Genomic DNA, 19,464 nt, shown 5'->3' with positions numbered 1-19,464 from the left:
GGTCTTGTGTCTAGAGATATTAGGATGGTGTAACTACAAACTGAATGCTCTGTAACCTACTGTTGGAAAAACAGGGGCAGTACTCTGAAACCCATGGTAACAGCAGCTAAAAATTGAATATAAGGAAACAAACGTAAAAGGAAAATGAGCCTTTTATTTTTTCTGCAATGATTCAAAGCTTTAGAGGGAAGCATTTATTACAAGGATCCAAGTCTTTAGGAGTAAGTCCTCATATCTTTATCTAAAGATTGTGCATCGCTGTATGGACAGCTGCAAATCTCGTTTTCTCCAGTGTTTTCTACCATTATGGAGATGTTAGTTAGCTGCTGGGAGCCTTACATCCAACAAGTGGTCACTGGAAAAAAAAACCAAAACAACAACAACTAAAAACAACAACAACAAAAAAAAACAACAACAAAAAGCTCAAACATTTATTTCATAACTAATATATTTTAATTTATAACTTAAAAGATTAGGTATTAATTGTATATAATCTCATTTTTTAATAGGAAATACAGTACCAGCAGTGTTTGCCATACCAGCAGCAAACCGACCTGGCTTCACAGGCTATTTTATCCCAACACCACCCACAGCATATAGGAACCAAGCCTGGGTGCCCTATGCTGGAGAGAATGAATTATCAGGACAGTGGGCAGACTCAGTAAGTATCCTTGCTTTTCTAATGATGTGCAGCTCTACACAGAAGAGGTCATAAGTGATGCTAAGCAATCAGCAAAGAATCTGAGCAGGGTGATTCTTCCTGAATGGGAATAATCTCTAGCAGTGAGGATCTGTGAGAGAGGGTACAGATATTTATTTGTCCATACAGTGGACTGTAAACATCATTCAGTAATTTTGAGGCTGGCAGCAATGTGCCCTTGTAGCCAAAAAAGCCAATGGCATTCTGGGGTGTATTAAAAAGAGCGTGTCCAGCAGGACGAATGAGGTGATCCTCCCCCTCTACTCTGCCCTGGTGAGGCTTCATCTGGAATATTGTGTCCAGTTCTGGGCTCCCCAGTACAAAAAAGACAGGGATCTCTTGGAAAGAGTCCAGCGGAGGGCCACTAAGATGGTGAAAGGCCTGGAGCATCTCCCCTATGAGGAGAGACTGAGGGAACTGGGTCTGTTTAGCCTTGAGAAAAGAAGGCTGAGAGGGGACTTGATCCAGGTTTATAAATACCTGAGGTGTGGGAGCCATAGTGGTGAGTCTAGTCTCTTTTCAGTAGTGTGTGGGGATAGGACTAGGGGTAATGGGATGAAAGTACAGCATAGGAAGTTCCGCACGAATATGCGGAAGAACTTCTTTACAGTGAGGGTGACAGAGCACTGGAACAGGCTGCCCAGGGAGGTGGTGGAGTCTCCTTCTCTGGAGATATTTAAGACCTGCCTGGATGCCTACATGTGTGACGTGGTATAGGGAGCCTGCTTTGGCAGGGGGGCTGGACTCGATGATCTCTAGAGGTCCCTTCCAACCCCTACAATTCTGTGATTCTGTGTGATTCTGTGTCAGGTACCCCCAAGATGGAGGTTAAGTATTTGGTAGGTAGTGGGTGATGCTCTTGCCTCACAAAGTGGCTTTTTGCTGTTTGCAAGCTGGGGAAGCATCTTTCTACCCCAAAGACGCCTTTCAAGACAGCCCCTCTCTCAGATACTGGCTCCCAACTCTGCCACAGCCCTGCTGTGCAGCTTATCTGCAGGGAGTGACAGATCTTAAACTAAATAATTAATTGCACAATTCTACTCTTGGACAGATCCAATTTTTATTCTGAAGTATTCTCTCATTTCAAAGAAATGAAACTTAGTTCATCATGTCTGAAACAAATTCTATCATTTAGGGGCTTTTTTCTTTTTTAAGGCACTTAACTTTAATGCTGTTAAGGAAAAAAAAATAATGCAAGATTGACTCTGCCACTTGAGCTTACATGTAATGTTTATGCAGAACCAATTTAGCTAAACAAACTGGGAGATGGATTCTATTTCTTTGTGCAGATCATCAGCAGAATATTTTAGTAAACTGCATTTGGAGACAAATAGTTGCCTTGGAGCAGCTAAAAAAAAAAAAGGCAGTAAGGTCATATAGATGTTCCTTAGGACAGCTCTTTTGTGCCAGATCTTCATTACTGCTGTTGATGTATAAGAGGAAAAGAATTCAATTTGATTCTCAGGTGCAAGTCTGAATTTGTAGGCTGAACTGTCAAGAAAAAAGATATTCATATATAACCTGTATCTGTTGATGTGCTCCTGACACCTGAAGTCTTGTGAAGTCATAAGGTTCCCTTTCCAGAAAACACAGAAAATCTTTGTTTAAAACATATTTTTATTTGTAATCTTACTGATGCTGTAGATTCAAGAGGCCTAATTGTATCTGAACCATCAGTTAAAACTTTTTCATTAAGAAGAAAAAAAAAAAACCAACAAAAAAGGGGCAAAGTATTTTGTTGCGTGCATATTCTTTTTTCCCCTTTTGCATATTGGCTTCAGTCCTGTAAAATCAGTAAGAATCCGGTATCACCTGTCAGAAATGAAGACTGAGAACAAATCAGACTAAACTGGAAAGCAAGGCTCTGACCCCCTAGTTTGCTTATTTTGGGAGAGGAAATGTAACCCTCTTGGGGGTTTCCCTGCCTTCAGGGAAAGAGATGAGAAGAGCACATAATGCCAGTGCTCCTTCCTCTCTGCTGTGTACATAAAGGGATGTAGAGGGAGGTGAGAAGCTGTCTGAAAATTAACTGTGACATTATAGAATTCAAATTCAAAGGAAATGAATTTTCCTTTTGACTTTACTTATCTGTTACATAGGTTTAAATGGCTTCTTGTTACCCAGACTTTCAGCCCTTCTGCGATATAAAAGGAAAAAATGTAAAAATAAAATACTCCAGTTCCTTTAGTTATGAACAGGGACTTAAAAATGAGACTCTTTACTTCTCACGCATTTCCACTAATGGGATTGTAAATTAAACACCAAGTTGGCAAATGAAACTGGAGTTGTCTGGTATATGCTGTTACTTGAACATTGTTTACTCAATTAAAAGGTAAGTATTGAAGCACTAAGCTTTGTGAGAGCAGGGAAATGCGTTTATTTTCCAAGTTGATAGATGCTGCTTAGTGAAAGTAGGAACCTGGTGGCCTCTAGTGGCAGTTCATGTGTCGTACTACGAAAATGTTTGTCTTTTGAATAACCTATTGAGAAAACTAAGCAAAGGCAAGTGCATTTAACAATTGCTTTCATACTGTGACTGTTTCCTATGTGTGCATCATCACACCATGCTGAATGGGTGTGACATGCTGTGCATCATGTGATGGATGTCCATCATCCCATAAAGCATGTGTGAGCCTATTCGTCAGATTTGCATAGATTTTAAATGCCTGAAGGGGCAACATTTTCAGAAGCACCGAGGGGCTTGTAAAGATCTCACAGGGCAAGACCCAAAACAAGATTTGAAAGAAATGTATGAGTTCTTGTTCTGAAATTCATGCTGAAGTCCCATATTCCCCACCAGCTATTTAAAACTGGCAGACATTCACTCTTTGGCATTTGAGTCTGTTTGTAGACACATACAGGTCTGAAGTTCTGCTTTTGGCATTACCACGAAAGCCTTCACCTCAGTGGGTCAGGTACCTGACATACCCTATAGAAATCCAAAGATTAGGTGTGACACCAGCCTGGCTGCCTGTATTACATGTTTATACAAGACTTTAGTGCATTCAAACAGCTAAAAACATGTATTCTTCCCAATTAGAATAATACAAATTAGTCCATTAACTTTTCAGTGCTTAAATGCAGTGTTAGTTTATCGGTTACCTTATGGTGAATGTGGTATTATCAGCCATTCTATTCAAAATAAACATCACGGGACTTCTCTTCCTTATCATTGGAGTAGATTATAGTAATGAGTTGGCAAGGTTTTTCCTCAAGGATAATTTATCTTGTCCTAGCAATATGTTATGGGTTGCCTTCTGTTACAGCATAAAGCCCTTTACCGTGGAGGGCTGTAGATATCTATTTTCCAGACTTTTGCAAAATATAAGTAAGTGCTATTTTTATCCGGTGCATTAAAAAACTTCTGAGAACTTAGGTTTTCTATGAATGTGAAAACTGGTATCAAGGTTCGTGGATTTATGAAGGAAAATTAATAGTCACGAGAATTAAACAACTTCACTTATTGCTGAAGATCAGATTTTTCTGTACTGGGTTTTCAGTGTCCTGAAGTACAGTAGATCTGGTTACTTCAGAGAGGACACACTTTCAGAAAAGCCTCCTACTTGGCTTTTTTTCAGTGATTATAAACTTAGTTGTTCAGTGCTTCCGCAGTGCGGAGAGTTGAGTTCCTGTCTTATTGATGTATGTGCTTAAATGGCACGTGCAAAGATGTAAATTTATCAGCTGACCCTTTGGGATGTAGAGTTTATATGTTTAATAGGTTCCTGTCTGTTGCATCTTATTTCTACCCCATGGAGGTTTGTGTTACCTGCCAGGTAGCACTAGGGATAAATTGTTCTGTATAATTTGGTGTAATTACGATGCTCTACAGGTTCCACTCCCTGGATACATCGAGGCTTATCCAAGGCCCCGCTACCAACACAATTCTCCTTCACGACTGCCTCGCCAATACAGCCAGTCAGCAAGCATGCACCCCAGCTTGGAACAAGCTCCTTTGCCCTCTGCCACAACTTCTCAGCAGAGCCTGACAGAAAACGACCCGTCCGATGCTCCTCTCACCAACATTTCTACGGCTGCCCTAGTAAAGGCAATAAGAGAAGAAGTTGCTAAACTGGCCAAGAAGCAAACAGATATGTTTGAGTTCCAGGTTTAATGTCTTTTGTGTACAGCATTTGTATCATGGAACTTGAAGTAGACAAGAAAGTGACCTCTTTAATTTTCACTTACAAACCTGCAGTGAATTGTGCAAAGTGATGGCATTTTTCTCCATCTGAAAATTCAACGCTATGAAACAACTTAAAGTAGAGCACTGGGATCCTGAAGATATGTATTCTACTTGCCAGCTAAGGAAATGCTGCCAGGTAACTCTTTAAAATGGATTATATTGATCATATGCAAGTGTTTGTCACTTGGCACTCATACTATGACCCATCGTCGCTAGAGATGCTGCTGTACATGTCAGTGCCATGTAGTGTTTTGGTTGCAGGCCCTAATGCAGAGCTGCTGAAGAATATCTTCTGGATGACAAGACCTTATTTCTTTGACTAAAGAGGAAAACAGATGGAAAATGGCAAGATAAAGGCCATGGTAGGTGTGGCAGCCATGTTAATTTTTTGTTGTGGGACACTGTACAAGGAATGTTGATTGAATTTATCTGCGTTGCTGCAGCCTTTTCATTCTAAAGACTGTAACCAAACCAAAAGAATCTGAGATGAGTAATACTAAAAAATGTCCTGTGAATAGCCCCAATTCTTTTCATCCTCTTTACAGTACAAGGAAGTGAAAGAAGAGAAGACTGTGAGGGGACCAAGGATATTTTGATAATTAATGGTTACCTTGTCCATGAATGCCACTGATGAGTTATGGAGGAGACTTTTTTCAGTGTGAGAGAGCACAATTTGTGAAGAGCTAACAAAGGAAATTGGTGCTAGAAGTTTCCAGGAGAAATGAAAAAAGGCTATTTTTGTTTGCTCTATATTCAGGCTTTTCACTCAGAATGCATGTGAAGCTGATAAACATGAGATTTTTGAGCAAGTCTTTTAACCTGGAATAGTGAATACACCTGCTTGTACAAGACAACCTCTGTTTAACACAATGCTTTTTTCTCATTCTTAAACAATACTATCTACTGAAGTGCTACCTGAATACACAGTTGATCTTGATCAGACTGGAACAGTGCATAAATGTGTAAGAAGTTCTGAATGTAGAGGACCTGATTATTATATTAACATGTAAATAAGTATACGGTTAAATGGATTAACAAAAACGCTAGCGTGCTTTGAAAAAAGAGGGCATTTCTGGAAACGATGTTGACTGTACGTTACTCAAGATAAAGGTTGCTAATAGTTAAACTGCATCATTGTATGAATCCAATCCCGAAAGAAATTCAAACCAGTTGAATAGGACATTAGTTTGTTTTTTGTAGTTGTACAGAATAGTTGGAGATTATGAACAATTGCTTTCAGTTCCTTTGGCCACTAGCTTTGGGAACTGAAGTTGTTGCAAAATACATTGTGTTGGGCATGTCTGATGTCAACTGGAGTTAAAGGTAATGTCCTTCATTTCAGTAAGTTATCTGGTTATTCTCAACTGCTTACGTTATTTTGTTTGATCATTTCATTTTCTTGAATTTCATTGGTCTTTACCAGGGTGAGAAAGAGAGCTTAGTTTAGCTTTTTGGACATCAGTAAAATGAGAGGAGGTGTGAGACTAGAAGGGGAAAGAAGAAGAAACTGATGAAGCACAAACTTTTAATACAGAGCTATTTTTTCCCCTCCAGATAGTTATATAATAAACCCTGTTTGAGATTATGATATATAATTATCCTAGTATACACTCATATCTTCTGCTCCGAGACCTTAGGTATTGCAGAAGCTTTTGGAATGCTAGCTGATCTTTAAACTAATGTGAAATGTCATTTTTATTATTTAAAAATCAGATATAAATAAAATGTATTTTTGTAATCTCAGTGTATATACTTGCTGTATGTTTACACAAGTCTGCAATAGTCAGAAAATTTCCATAAACCAAGTGCAAAAAAAAAAAAGGAAAATAATAAGACAGAAAACAAAACAAAAAACAGATGAATAATTTGGATGATCAATATTAACATGCAGCATCTGGAATACACAAATACACATTTGGGTGACTTGCATACTGAACAACCAAAGAAACTGGATCTTTTGTGAAAATATAAGTCTGCTAAAGACAGACTACAGTCTTAGTTACCTGTCAGCTAACTAATATTGATCTTATCAGTATAGTACAATACATCCAAATGTCTTTTTGTGTTAATAGCTGCCTAAAAATGTTGCATTTAAAATAACTTAAAAATAAAGGGCCAAACTCAGAATGCCGTAAGATGTTAAGTTCTGTATGGCTTCGGTGGGAACTCAGCTCGCTGAGAGCAAGGCTGAGCTTTTCTATTAATTTTAGTTCTCCAGAATCACATGCTGTGCGTATTTTTCATTTGCTGTATCATAAGTGCAGGTATAATTTAAGAGCAACTTATAATTATTTAGCCTAAGCTGGTTCATAACCAGATTAAACTAACTTGGTAAGGGAAATATGCATTAAATTGTGTCTGCCACCTTGGGTATCAACTTTATTAACTTACTTTCTGAGTGATTATTCTAGTTATTCCAGTGAAATTTTTTATGTAGGTAGGCCCTTCTATGCAATGGCAGTGAAATGCCCTGTCGAATAAATTTCTGTGTCTTTGACTCAAGTTTTGCAGGGTTATCTTAAAGCTGTAAGTGCGGAAACAGCAGCAGTCCTGCAGACTGGGAAGGGTCATGATGCCACGTATCCCCAAAAGAGTCACAGGAGGTAGGATGTACCAGATTTAACAGCATCTTTGGGACGCTTAGCTCTGCTTGTGAATCTGTACCCATTCTTTGTGATTTAGTATTTCCATCCAAAAGTATGTTAGTGTAAAGCCAAGCATCTATCTGCCATACAGAAAATGAAGAAGTTTGGAAATTACGTGCGTGGTACAGGGATTGAATGCCCGTATGCAAACAAAATGAACAAAACAGAAAACCCTAACACCAAAAGAAATGCTTACATAAAATAGCCTTCTCGAAAGACAAACGATTCCAGTAAGGTTAAACAAAGTACTCTTCATACAACTGAAGAATACCTGTTAGAATTCCAAGATTAATTTTCTTTGGTATTGTGCTGATGATGTGCAGTATACCGAATATCCCCTGAATCATCACTCTGAAACCATTGTGGTGCACTTTATTCACAAAGGCATTTTACATTCTTCGTTCATAATGGCTTTCTATCTGATTTGTAATATGTTCCTGTATTTATTTATTTTTTGACGTACAAAGTAAGATGATTTAAGACAGTAAGGACATTCCTGTGTGAGAATAACATGCTGTAATATTTATACTGTTGGAGCACAAAGCAATGATAAAGTGAAAATATAGTGTATAAATAATTTGTAAAATAATAAACATTTTGTATGGCTACAATTACAGTATAGTTTTTCAATATTGATTTCAAAGAAGAAAGTACACCTGTTTAATGTTATGATATCGTCAGACTATATTCCTGTTACATTCACTTTTCTACTGAGTGCCCCAGTTTTCTTTAGAATGTTGCTAAATGTTAAGGTGAAGGTACTGTTTTTTGTGTACATATTGATGTTCAAACCAATAGTTGTATTCAGATTTGTAAATCATTGCTAGAAACACCTGCAAATGAAACACATAAAATTGTTTCTCAGTAGGTGTGTTGTGACCACTCTCTGCAAGTGCATATACTATGTGTGACATTTTATTGGCATTAGAAGAAGACTAAGAGGATAAGAAGGCATTCTTTGGCAGGTGTTTTTGAAGAAAAGTATACTTTGTGAGGAGCTCTAATGCACTGTAGAAATAAGAACAACTTTCATATCTAATAATATTCTATAGAGAATCTGATAGAAGTGCATGTAAATCCTACATAGAAATGGGAAAATTATCATAATTCTTTTATTTATTTATTTATTTTTTTCTCCACACTAACTTTTAAAAAGGGGAGGCATGAAGGAAAGAGAATGCAAGGAAGATCAAATACAAAGCAGATAGAGAAAGCAGCATTGGAGTCAGTAGCAGAACTGAAGTGAGGCCTCTGTCACATTTAAGGTGTGGTACATAAAACTAATTGCAATGTTGGTCACAATTCAAGATGCCTGTAAAGGATGTATTACATTTGAATGTATATTTTCAGGCCCACACTGTAAAAAATAACAGCTCGATGCCAGCTTCTAGAAGTCTGAGGGAAGTGAAAAGCAATGATAGCTTTCTGAGCTGGCACAAGAAGTCGCTTCATTTAGCTGACCTTGCACATCCTGTCCGTGTTTGAATATGGTTTGAGTATGCTCTGAATATGGTTGTACAAGGTTACTGTACATCTTGATCTTATTTTTCTTGTACATAAGCATATTGCAGTGGCTTTCAATTCCTCACTGACATGCAACTGGATAAAAAGAACAAGCATGAGATAGCATGAAGAACATGAACAGGTAAATAACAGTTCCAATGGCCTGTAAGCCAGACCAATGGCTTCTTCTGATATTTGATAAGTTACACCTACTGGAAAAATGGTTGTTTGAAGCAGCTTTCCTTGGAAAGGTGTATTGTGTTCAATGCTAATGACCAATATGTATAAATTAACACTCAGTCCTACCACAAGAGAATGTATCAGTCATGGCTTCCACAACTTTGCACAAGACGTGCATACTCTGTATAGCTCCACCTGAAACAGTGGCAAAAAACCACAACTGCTTTCCGGCTACTGGGAGTAAACTCCTGTAATAAAACACCAAGTTGTTGGTTATTTTGTTTAGATTTTACTACAGCATTAGTGTAGACATTCAGACAATATGTTTTAGTTCCTTTTTCCTCATATGGGCTCTGTGTAAAACAGGAAAGTTTGGTCTGCTGGTAGGATGGCTCGTTTGTCACAGTGGGTGCAGGGAAACTGCAGCCATCTTCTCATTATGCTATTAATGTGTCTCATAGATCAGTTATTTCCTCCCTCTGCTCAACTTCCCTTCTGAAATAATACAAACACAGCTTTTTTGAGTAAATAAGGTGTAATTTTTAAAATAAGTATGTGGGGGTAGATACATCTGCCTACTTCTCTGTGATGTCTCCATATGCACTGCTGTTTTACTGAGCATTTTATTTAAAACAATGTGAGCTGGAAAAGAAACGAATCAGCTCAGATTTCTTTGCTATGTTATTTGCAAGTATACTGTAGATTTTGCAACAGGGCTTTATTGATTCAGTAAGTCAAATGATTACTTAAACTTTCTGTGCTAGACTTTCTTTTCATGGGTTAATCTTTTGGCAATAATTCTAGGTCTGTGTAAGGCTTTTTTTCTTGCTGATGAAAATACTTCACAGTTTTGGGTTTTTTTTACCCTTTTTAAAGTGTAGGAGGTGTAGGAATGCAAAATGAGGATGAACACTCATGGAGAATGCTTTTATGAACTGTTGACATTGTCTTGTAAATAAATAATGCAAAAGATACTTGTGGAAATGATATTTGTAGAGGTTGGTAAATGAACTTGGTACTGATTTGCTCTTTAAAAGGAAGTTTCAAAATAGACGACACATAAAGGCAGACCTGCAGTGTCTTCATTGAGAATAATTGTATTGAACACTGATTATTTCATCGAAAGTATTGGTAACATTCTGCATGCTCTGTCAAAAATGTTTGGCAGTGCACAATAGATGAAAAGCAGTCAGAAAACTACACATGTGGGGATTCCTGTTATCCAGGCAAATTTTGATCAGGGCTGCATAGGACACATGGGAGTCGGGACAGGGATTTTGATCAGGCTCTGAGGTGGATAAGAAATGCGTTTTAAATTGCTAGGTGGCCAAATGTCCAGCGGATATGTTGAAAATAATTGCAAACACCATGAAGAGATATTTCAGCGATTTAATTCTGTCTCATTAGATAAAAAATAATTCTTTTAATAAGTGCCTGAATTTTCTTGAATTTCCAAGCTTGATGGTAGTGATTCTCAAGGTGTAACTTGAAAATGTATTATAATCTGTAAATAATGTTGTAACGTTGCAAATACACATACTAGGCAGAAATGGGATCATAGTATTGTGAAAAATAGAGAAAGTTGATTCCACTCAGTTCAATATTTAGGGATGAGGTAATTTTTTTCCCTTCAGAGTTTATCCTTCGGCTGCAGTGCAGTTCTATGCTCTGTAAACCATGTAACACACTGGTGATAAATTCTATCTGGCAAGAAGTACTACTGACTCTTTGCAGGCTCCAGTGTCACCTTGTAAAGAATGTAAAGAATTAAGCTATTAAAACAGAAATTTGTGGGTTCTTCGCTCTCACTCTGGTTTTAGTGCTTTCAGGTCATTTATGACCAACACGTTTTGGCAATGCATACTTTGAGATGTGATGCATACTTTGAGATGTGATGCAGCAGAATACAGCAGCCTATACCAGGCATTTAGTAGCATGTAAAGTACAAGTGACTACTAAAGAGGGGTAGATACTAAACCTTCTGTTTCAGTAGTGGATGGACACCAAGTATTTAAGGGGTGATAATTATGGTGGAACAAAGACTCTGAAATTAACTGCTTGGAATCAATTTTATGTGTTTTGTTAGCTTTTAATTTCACAATTTAAGGCAGTAGAAAAATAAAGACGTTGAGTGTGTATTCTGTTTCAGAATTATAAATGAGAGAGATATGAATGGAAGGAAAACTGAGGGTTTATTCTGTTTTTCCCTTTATCTCCTGATTTCAACATTGCATGCAGTTAAAAAAAAAAACAACAAAACAACACCAAACAATTTGCTCCAGATTAATTTTAATATTACTTCCTATGGTGGGGAGACCAACAAGGCTTTTGTATGGATACTGAGTTTTTCAAGTTGTATTCAAGGTCATACTGGATAGAGAAAATGAAATAGAGCTCATCTTACTAAGGCATGGATCTTAGTTTAGGACTGAGCAATCCAGCAGCAAGAGCTCCTTAGAGGAGCCGTTCTGAGGAGTTCTTTGGGTCTAGTTAAGGAAATGTGCACAACTCAGATATTCCTGCCCTATTTGACTTCCCATTTTTATTTAGCAATTTTCTTTTACTGCATCTGTGTGCTTTGAATTTTGCTTTTTCATTAATGTACTCAAACAGCCACACTCTTTAGCTTATTGAGGTACTGAAGGTGTGACAAAGGTGTTGACTAACATCTGTGATGCGATTTTTAATTATCTATGACACTGTGTGGCTTCGGCCTGTGTTCTGCTGTGTGATACTGGCAGTGTCATTATGGTGACATGAGTGTTGATAGTCCTCCATTGAAGTTACTGAAAAAAAAAACAACAAACTACTTGCTTTGAGAAAAGTGGGATTGATCCAATATTCTCACAGTGGTTTGACCATCTTAAGTATCTTGTAATTGTGCAAAGACAGGGTAGTAGCTGGTTATGGGTAACTGGAAATTAGGAAATTGGAGTTCAGTTGTCATTTTATCAGTTTTGGCTTGATCCTGGGCAAAGCACATAATCTGGCTATGCCTCAGCATCACTGTCTTTAAAGCATGGTGAAGCCCCTCCTCATCCTCCTGGTGAGGGGCTCAGCTAACTGACAACGTTAGGAACGATGAAACCCTGTAGTGAAAGCATATAGTATGAAGCATTGTTTATTGTTTCATGGAGCTTGGTAATTGGTCAGGACTGTAAGTTATCCATTCCGTTGGCAGCCTTAAAATATAGATGAATTTAAAAGGGAATAAAAGCCTCTTGATACTATTTCAGCATACTGTAGGAAGACTTTCTAATAAAAGCTTCTACTTTTTTTTTTACAGAGGTGCTATATCAAATACATAAATTGTCACTCCCCATGCAGCACATCTCACATTGATGACATGAACTTCTCTTGCGTCTTTGAGTTACAGAAAGGACCGGCTCTGCATTATTACAAGTATCCACGTTGTCTTTGTTACTCACAGCTTGATTCAACTAAACTGTAATGGCTGCATCTGAAAATAACTAAAATATTTCAGTGTGTTTCAGCTGGACATGCTTATACTGGGTTTCTGAAGTCAGAGCTGCAGAATTGAGAGTGATTTGGAAAATCATATCTAAAGACTAAACTGAAAGAGGAAGAAAAATACTCAATTAAAATTCTATATTATGCAATTGGAAAGGAGATCTCCGAGAGCTGGTTCCTTTTGCAATTACAAAAGTTGTCTGTACCAGAATTTGGATTTTACATATCACTAAGAAGGAGACAATTAAGATGTTCTGGATCATTACTAACTGGCTTTGTTTGTACTCTTAACTGTAGGGTGATTCCAGAAATGAAGTTTATCTCTGTGTAGCATAGTTTTTTCCATGTTAGTTGCTATAGCTTAGTTGAAGTTGTACATGTTATTTCTTGGCAATTTTGCACATTAAATAAAAGATGTCTTAAAATCTATGTTGCTACTTATTGATTGTTCCTGCTGTGTCCTCTTCTATAGATCAACTGCCTTTAAGCATGAGCATGCCTTTTGGTTGGACCAGCCAGGCTTCTGGGCCTGTGTAGAGATACTGTCAACTCATGATCTCAGGGATGAGCCTGGCAAAGGATAGGGAAGGAAATTAAAAATCTCCACAGGATAAAATAGTGAATAGCAGCAGTGGTGCTCCCTCTGAAGATGAATTTGCTGCCTTGCAGAGGTGAGCAGAAGAATAATCTGCAAGCACAATGATTCTGAGGTCATCTTATAATCCTGTGGTTTCCTTTGTAAATTTTTGTCCTTGCTTTCATTCCCTGTTTGTCTTCTCCTTTTTATTATTCACTTTCTGTTATTTTCATAAGTATATACTCAGGCCTAAGTTTCTTTGCTGTCAGCCTCAAGTGAAATGAGAAAAGAAAATGCAGGTATGTGTTTTGGACAATTTGTGTGATTAGTGATGAAAGAAATTTGAAATAAAATTTCATTTTACTACAAGGAAGACGTCTTCCCTTTCCTCCCTCTTGTTGGAGTTCCAGAGGAAAAAAGAGGTAGGAAAGGATCTCCCCAACATAGAAATAAATGAAGATTCTAACATACCTATATCACTGCTAAGGTTCTGGGCAGGTGGCATACTTGAGTTACTGTTATATATCTAAGTTGTTGCTTAAATTGGTTGAAGGGGTTGTTCTGTGTTTTCTCTAGATAGGCCAAAATCTCAGCCTGTTTTGGAAATATATTTTAACTGACTTGTGTTGTTAATCATTTTGTGTTTCTTTAGAAAAAGACCAAGTGCTCTGTTCATTGGCTGCTAGAAACTCTTCCTGATGAACGCCTCCAATTAACTTACATTCATTATCTAGCTGTCAGTAACCCAAGCAATCAAGAGAGGCCAGAACTTCTAGAACTAAGTGCTGCTCTTGATGTCCCTGCCTTTGTGTGTGTTAACCCTCAATATTCAAGACAGGCGATTCTTCCAGGCAGTATTCACTACCAAAAACACAAGTCATTTTATGATAGTTTAGTGCTATTGATTGCCTTTGTAATCTGTCCCAGAATTAATTAAGGCGGCTTTGCTTCAAGATAATTAACATCCTAATGATCCATTGTAATAATCCAGAGTATCTATTCAGAGAGTTTTAGCATTCCAAACTCTAAAATAAAGAAACAGCTTAAAACTTGATGGGCCCAACTGTTTTGATGTAAAATACTTCATTTGAAAGCTTAAATGCATTCTTGCCTTCCAGTGTCTTTCTATTGTTTGCCATCATAAAGCCGCCAAGGGCACTTAAGGTTTCCTAGTGAAAGACCTGAGAGCACACACCTGTCATGGCAGCTGTAGGCGCTGTGCTCTCAATAAAATAATTGGTATTGCTCAGTCATCAGGTTGGCCAAGAAGATGTTTTCTGCGAAGCTTTCTTTGTTAAGAACTGGAAGTGAAATGGAGCAACCTAGTCTTTTGCCCATGCATCCAAATCAGAGCCAAATGTTTATTCCTGCATGCAACAGGGACATATCTATCAACTTGTAAGTCAGCTATTTGGAGGAGACCTGAGCTGTGTCGGAATCTAAATGCTAAGGTTAAACTTTCCTAAACAGTCTAAGATAACAGAAACAGTTGAAAAAATAGATGACATATGCTTTGAGAATAAAAGGTGTGCAGTGAGAATGCTAATGTTCTAACATTTACTCTAATATTCTACTATTTAGTTAAAATTCTTATTGGGAAAGAATAAAGCAGTTTTGAAATAGGCAGATTTGAAAGAAAAATAAATAAACAAAAAGGGCCTACGGAGATAAGAGCGAATTACTGGATGTAACAAGGTCAGGTGGCAACAAGAAAAATAAAGGTAAATAAAGCATTTACAGCCAAGCGACAATCAATGTGTGCTTCATTACTTATGGCTAGTTATTTAATCAGAATATTAGTAAAACTTATTACTCTAAATTCATGCACGCAAATGCATTAAACATTTTCAGCTAAGGATACTGACGGTAATTTTATTCCAGGTAAAAATGCTGTGTAGAATTTACTGTGTTTCTCCAGGGTAATTTTTAAGAGCAGCTTCATGAAGAGAAGGCCAAACTGGCCTTCCAGAGAAGACAGCCACCATCCTTTGATGACCTTGGGACCCTGAGAAGCTTTGATAAATGGACTTTGACCAAAGCACCCTGAGAGCACGACTGCTGGGGCTGAAGCTGGCCAAGGTAAAGCCTTCTGCCTTGTTTTGGCACGTAAGTCAAATGATTTTCAGTAGATAGGTGCCCCCAGGAAACTTAGTGAGATTACATATTAACTGCTGTTATTCCTCATATCATCCCCCTAACTAAACATGGAGCCTATTTTTACATAGTGGTCATATGACAGAAACTGAACAACTGATGGATAAATATTTAAATTGTGCTCTGAGCATTGGTTCTGAAATTAGATTAGATAAATCAGATTAAGCCAAGTAATCCCATGTGAATGGTGGCTCTTATGAGAAAAGTGAAAGAGCATTTAAAAGGTGAGGGGATATAGTAGGAATTAGGGGTAATATGGAACGGAAATCTGTTCAGCCCCTTGTCTATAGGGAACTATAGGAAACTGAGAGTGGTTTAGGAGTGAGATCATTCAGGTAGATTTGAGAAGGTAGAGATAGCTCCTCCCCTAACTGATGAGATTTAAAAGTATTTCTTTGAATACTCCCTCAAAAGTTAGTTCTTTCTGTCAGACCAAGTTTGTGTTGTATTAATTTAAGGACTAAGATAGATCAATCACTGCATTGTGTTTATATGTTTGGCCTCAAAACTCTTTGTGAGAGACTTCTTGTTTTCATCCTGTAGATGGAGTTATAAAACAGCTAAGCCTAGATTCTCATGGTACCTATCTGGTTCTTCAGGCACCAAGATCTAGCTATTATATATTTATTCAGCCTCTCAGATATGACTGGAAAGAGAGAGAAATATCTGTGTTTCTGTGAAATGTGAGAATTTCTCCACCCCATAATTCTTAAGCATGGGGAGCAGACTAACAAAAATGCAGAAAATACCTTGTTCCTCATGTTGCCTGTGGGTCTTGACAAAAAACACACACAGGCTGCCTTCAGTGGGCTCTACCTTGGGTTAACTATGTGCTGGCCTGATAATTAGGGTGAAAGTCAAAAGCTAAATCCCCACTTTAGTAGTTAATTGCAATGTGCTGCCTGGAGTGAAACAACTTAAAAAGAGATATTTAGTCAGAAACACAGTGTCATTAATTAGGTTTTCAAGAACTAAGTGGCAATCAAAAGGTGCCAGGGTGGGCCTAAAGAACAGGTTAAAAACAGGTGGAGGACAGAGAGAGTAAACCATGCATCTGTATTATAACTAGAGAAATCCACTGTTAACGGAAAGCTACAAGTGCACGTCGGGCAGTAGACCCTCGAGGGAACCTGGAGGCTGTAGGCACCCTGGCCAAGCTCCTTAAGCAGCTTCACTTTCTGTCCCAGTGGCCTGGGAGTCCTCCAAGCCCTGGATCGCCCCAGCCTGGGCTATGTTGCAGCTATGCCTGTGGCGGAGCATCTTGGTTGTGCTGTGACACAGGCAGACAGTGCTCCAAGGATCCCTGCTCCACCCAGTACAGCTTTAAAGGCAGCATACATCTGGTACAGTCCCTGGTTGGAATAAAGACCGATGGGTCTGGTAACTATTGCTTTGCTTCGTTAAAAAGCACATTAATTAGCAGGTGAACTGTGAATTTCCATACTGGTGGAGGCTTCAGGAGGAGGGTGGCAATGGTGGAGGGTAAGATTCTGTTTAAGATTTCCTAGCTTTTCTGATAAAGTTCATTATAGCATGGTGACTGACAAATGGAAGTTATTAAGTGGACTTATTTATTTATTTACCCACTGTAGTGTAGATCAAAATCTGTCTGGAAAGAATAAGAGGAAAGAAGAAATAAAAGCAGCAGTAGGAAATAAGAGTTTGATATCACATCATGCTAAAATGCCTCTCAGTTGATCAACTTTAATTCAATTTAAAACACAGATTAAGATATTATAATTTTTTTTCTGAAAAAGCTGTTTGTTAAAATATGATTGCTTCCAGAGTGGTAGCTCTATTCACTGTCATTTCATACCACCACCTACTGCACCTGAATTAGAGCAAGAAAAAGCAATTGATAATCTTAACTATCAAAAACCATATTGGTATAAAGAGCCTATTTTACTTCTTAATACTGTTATTTTTGATGCCGTGTGGTGTCACTTTGTTGATGGCAAATGTTCTCTGGATCTTTGTATAATTATTGCTCTCTCAGCCTGTTTTTCTCTGTCCTTCCAAACATAAGGTAGTTGTCGCTCCTAAAGCTGCCCTCAGCTTTATCCTATGCACCATTAGTCATAAAATAATAAACTAACTGCAAGTGGAATGTCTTACAAGTGTCCTGTTAGAAACTAACATAAGCTGTTATGTCTAAAATTTGGCGCTACACTTAGTACATTAAATTATTATTGTTTGTAACAGATTTCTGTGCTATCACAGAAGTTTCCTAAAGCTCCCTTAGTGGCATAGGACTTCTAGTTGTATCTACTTGGCTCTCAGTTGCACTCACTGTACTTAGAATTATGGCTACTCTGTATTTGAATTACTCCTTCTCTGTTCCTTGTACCTTGAACCTCATCACTGGACTGCGGGGAAATCAGCAGTGTTAGTTTCTCAGTGCTTTTAAGGTAAATGCCATGCACGCCATTTGCCTACAATCTTTGGAGGGCTGTTAAAATATATATCAACGTTATCAATATCTCCTACCAGAGAAATGACAAACAAAAATCATTAATTAAAAATAAATAAATAAATAATTATATATATATAACAAATTTTCATTGAATTTATTAAAGGAATAGCATGTGGTAAGTAGAAAAATACTATGGCAGGTCCATTAAAATACTCTGTAGCACAGAGCATCCAGATGAAACATCTCCATCACACCAGGGACTTCTGCTTCAGTTTCTGCCTTGCTTTCATGCATTTTATCTTATCTTCTCTCAGTGCTTTCAGAAGCTTATCTAAACAGGAATAAAAAGCAATTGGTCATTAACTGTTCACAAGACTCCAGAGAAAAATATGTAATTTGTTAGGCAAGTTAGGAACTGTCTGTGTAGCATTTCTTGTCTAGAAATATCTGAAATACTGAAGTTTCTCAGATGTATTGCAAATTAAAGTGGGGAGAGGTATGTGTTGCTATGATGGGGAGGGCGGGGGGGGGGAATCCCACCTGTGAATTTAGTGTTTTGAAAAGCAATGTATGCAAGCTACACATCACAGCTTGGGGTTTTCCATCCAGTGTGTGTCTGATGAATGCTATCTGTAACACTGGGGAGATGCTGTCCTTCCCACAGCCCTCCTGCACCACCGCTGAGCTGCTCCACGTGGAAGGTTTTAAAATCAAAAAGCCAAACTCATTTCACGTTTGTTCCCCCTTACCCTTCCCTAAGCCTTTGACCACCTGCGGCCATCACTGGCTGTTACTTTACACCTGTGATGCCTCGCAGCTGCAGGGCCTCCCTGCTGGAGCTATAGGTGATCTAATCTAATCAGCTCCCTTTGCTCTGAGCGCTTCTGGCTCTCTTTGCTATCGTTTGACGCCCCGGGGGATGCCGTGCAGCAGAAACGGCTTCGCACTCAGCACAGCTTCCCCGCCCGCCGCCCCTCGTGCACGCACATTGCTGCGCGTCGAAGTCTTCGCCGATGAGGGCGAGCAGCTCCAGCTCCTTTATGCGGATGCCCAGCTCGCAGATCTCGTGCTCCAGCTGCGTCAGCTCGCCCGGTCGCCTCGCCGCCCGCTCCTCGGCCGCCGCGGGGCAAAAGAAGCGCAGCGGTTCGTAGGGAATAGCCGCCAACCCCGCGGGCCAGCGGGGAGCCCCGGCGGGAGGCGGGGGCTGCCACGGTCCGCACACGGCCGCCAAGATCTTCCGCGGGCGGTCGTGGAAATGAGGGAAGTAGAGCGGCCGAGGCGGGGGCTGCCCGCTCATGGCGCTGCCTGCCCCCCGACGGCGGTTGTTCTCGGAGACGGCTGAGCTCGAGCCCGGCCGTGCAGCTCGCGAGCGTGACCTTCCCCGCAGCATCGCGGCACCGGGCTCGGCTGCACGCGGTAAGAACGCGACGTGCTCCTATAGAACGGTATGAAGCCTGCTGGGGTGTATCGTGCCCCACTCGGTGGGTTAGAGGATGATGAACTCTAAGGTTCCTTCCAACCCGCACGAGATTGTGTTACTGTGAGCCATTGGAGTAGCTGATGCTGTGTGGTGTGAGAAGATGATGGGTGCGCTGTGCAGATGCTACAGATGTAAGCTCCAGTGAGGGGAATGTG

General features: G+C 39.2%; 2 protein-coding genes across 14 annotated transcripts in view; one reads left to right on the top strand and one right to left on the bottom strand.

Moving 5' to 3' along the window:
• Positions 1–13,114, top strand: part of KIAA1549L (KIAA1549 like) — a 99,731-nt gene extending 86,617 nt beyond the window's left edge. For 8 of the 13 annotated variants that reach the window (XM_015863516.3, XM_015863513.3, XM_015863510.3 and 5 more), the window contains 2 exons: positions 510–661; positions 4,533–8,142. In XM_015863516.3, the coding sequence (XP_015719002.2) occupies positions 510–661; positions 4,533–4,814 (434 nt within the window). In that variant the 3' untranslated portion in view covers positions 4,815–8,142. Of the gene's footprint in view, positions 1–509; positions 662–4,532; positions 8,143–12,500 lie in introns of those variants that run through there. The other 5 variants (XM_085549903.1, XM_085549901.1, XM_085549899.1 and 2 more) reach the window with 2 other exon arrangements.
• A 4,873-nt stretch (positions 13,115–17,987) lies between these two features.
• Positions 17,988–19,197, bottom strand: C5H11orf91 (chromosome 5 C11orf91 homolog). Its single transcript, XM_015863465.3, has 2 exons — positions 18,817–19,197; positions 17,988–18,160 (listed from the first exon to the last, which is right to left on the bottom strand). Exons 1-2 carry the CDS (start codon positions 19,124–19,126, stop codon positions 18,078–18,080), a joined length of 393 nt encoding a protein of 130 aa, XP_015718951.2. The 5' UTR covers positions 19,127–19,197; the 3' UTR covers positions 17,988–18,077.
• Positions 19,198–19,464: the final 267 nt, after the last annotated feature.

This window comes from Coturnix japonica, chromosome 5 (assembly GCF_054131305.1).
Source record: "Coturnix japonica strain WE chromosome 5, WE-NBRP24, whole genome shotgun sequence".
Taxonomy (NCBI): Eukaryota; Metazoa; Chordata; class Aves; order Galliformes; family Phasianidae; genus Coturnix; species Coturnix japonica.
The sequence above is the reverse complement of the archived record's forward strand: the minus strand, read 5'-3'. Positions and strand labels throughout refer to the sequence as shown.

Coding starts and splice junctions, on each gene's coding strand:
- C5H11orf91 (XM_015863465.3), bottom strand. CDS start 19,126: ATGAGCGGGCAGCCCCCGCCTCGGCCGCTCTACTTCCCTCATTTCCAC. Junction 18,161..18,816: donor AGACTTCGACGCGCAGCAAT/GTGCGTGCACGA, acceptor ATTCCTGTTTAG/ATAAGCTTCTGAAAGCACTG.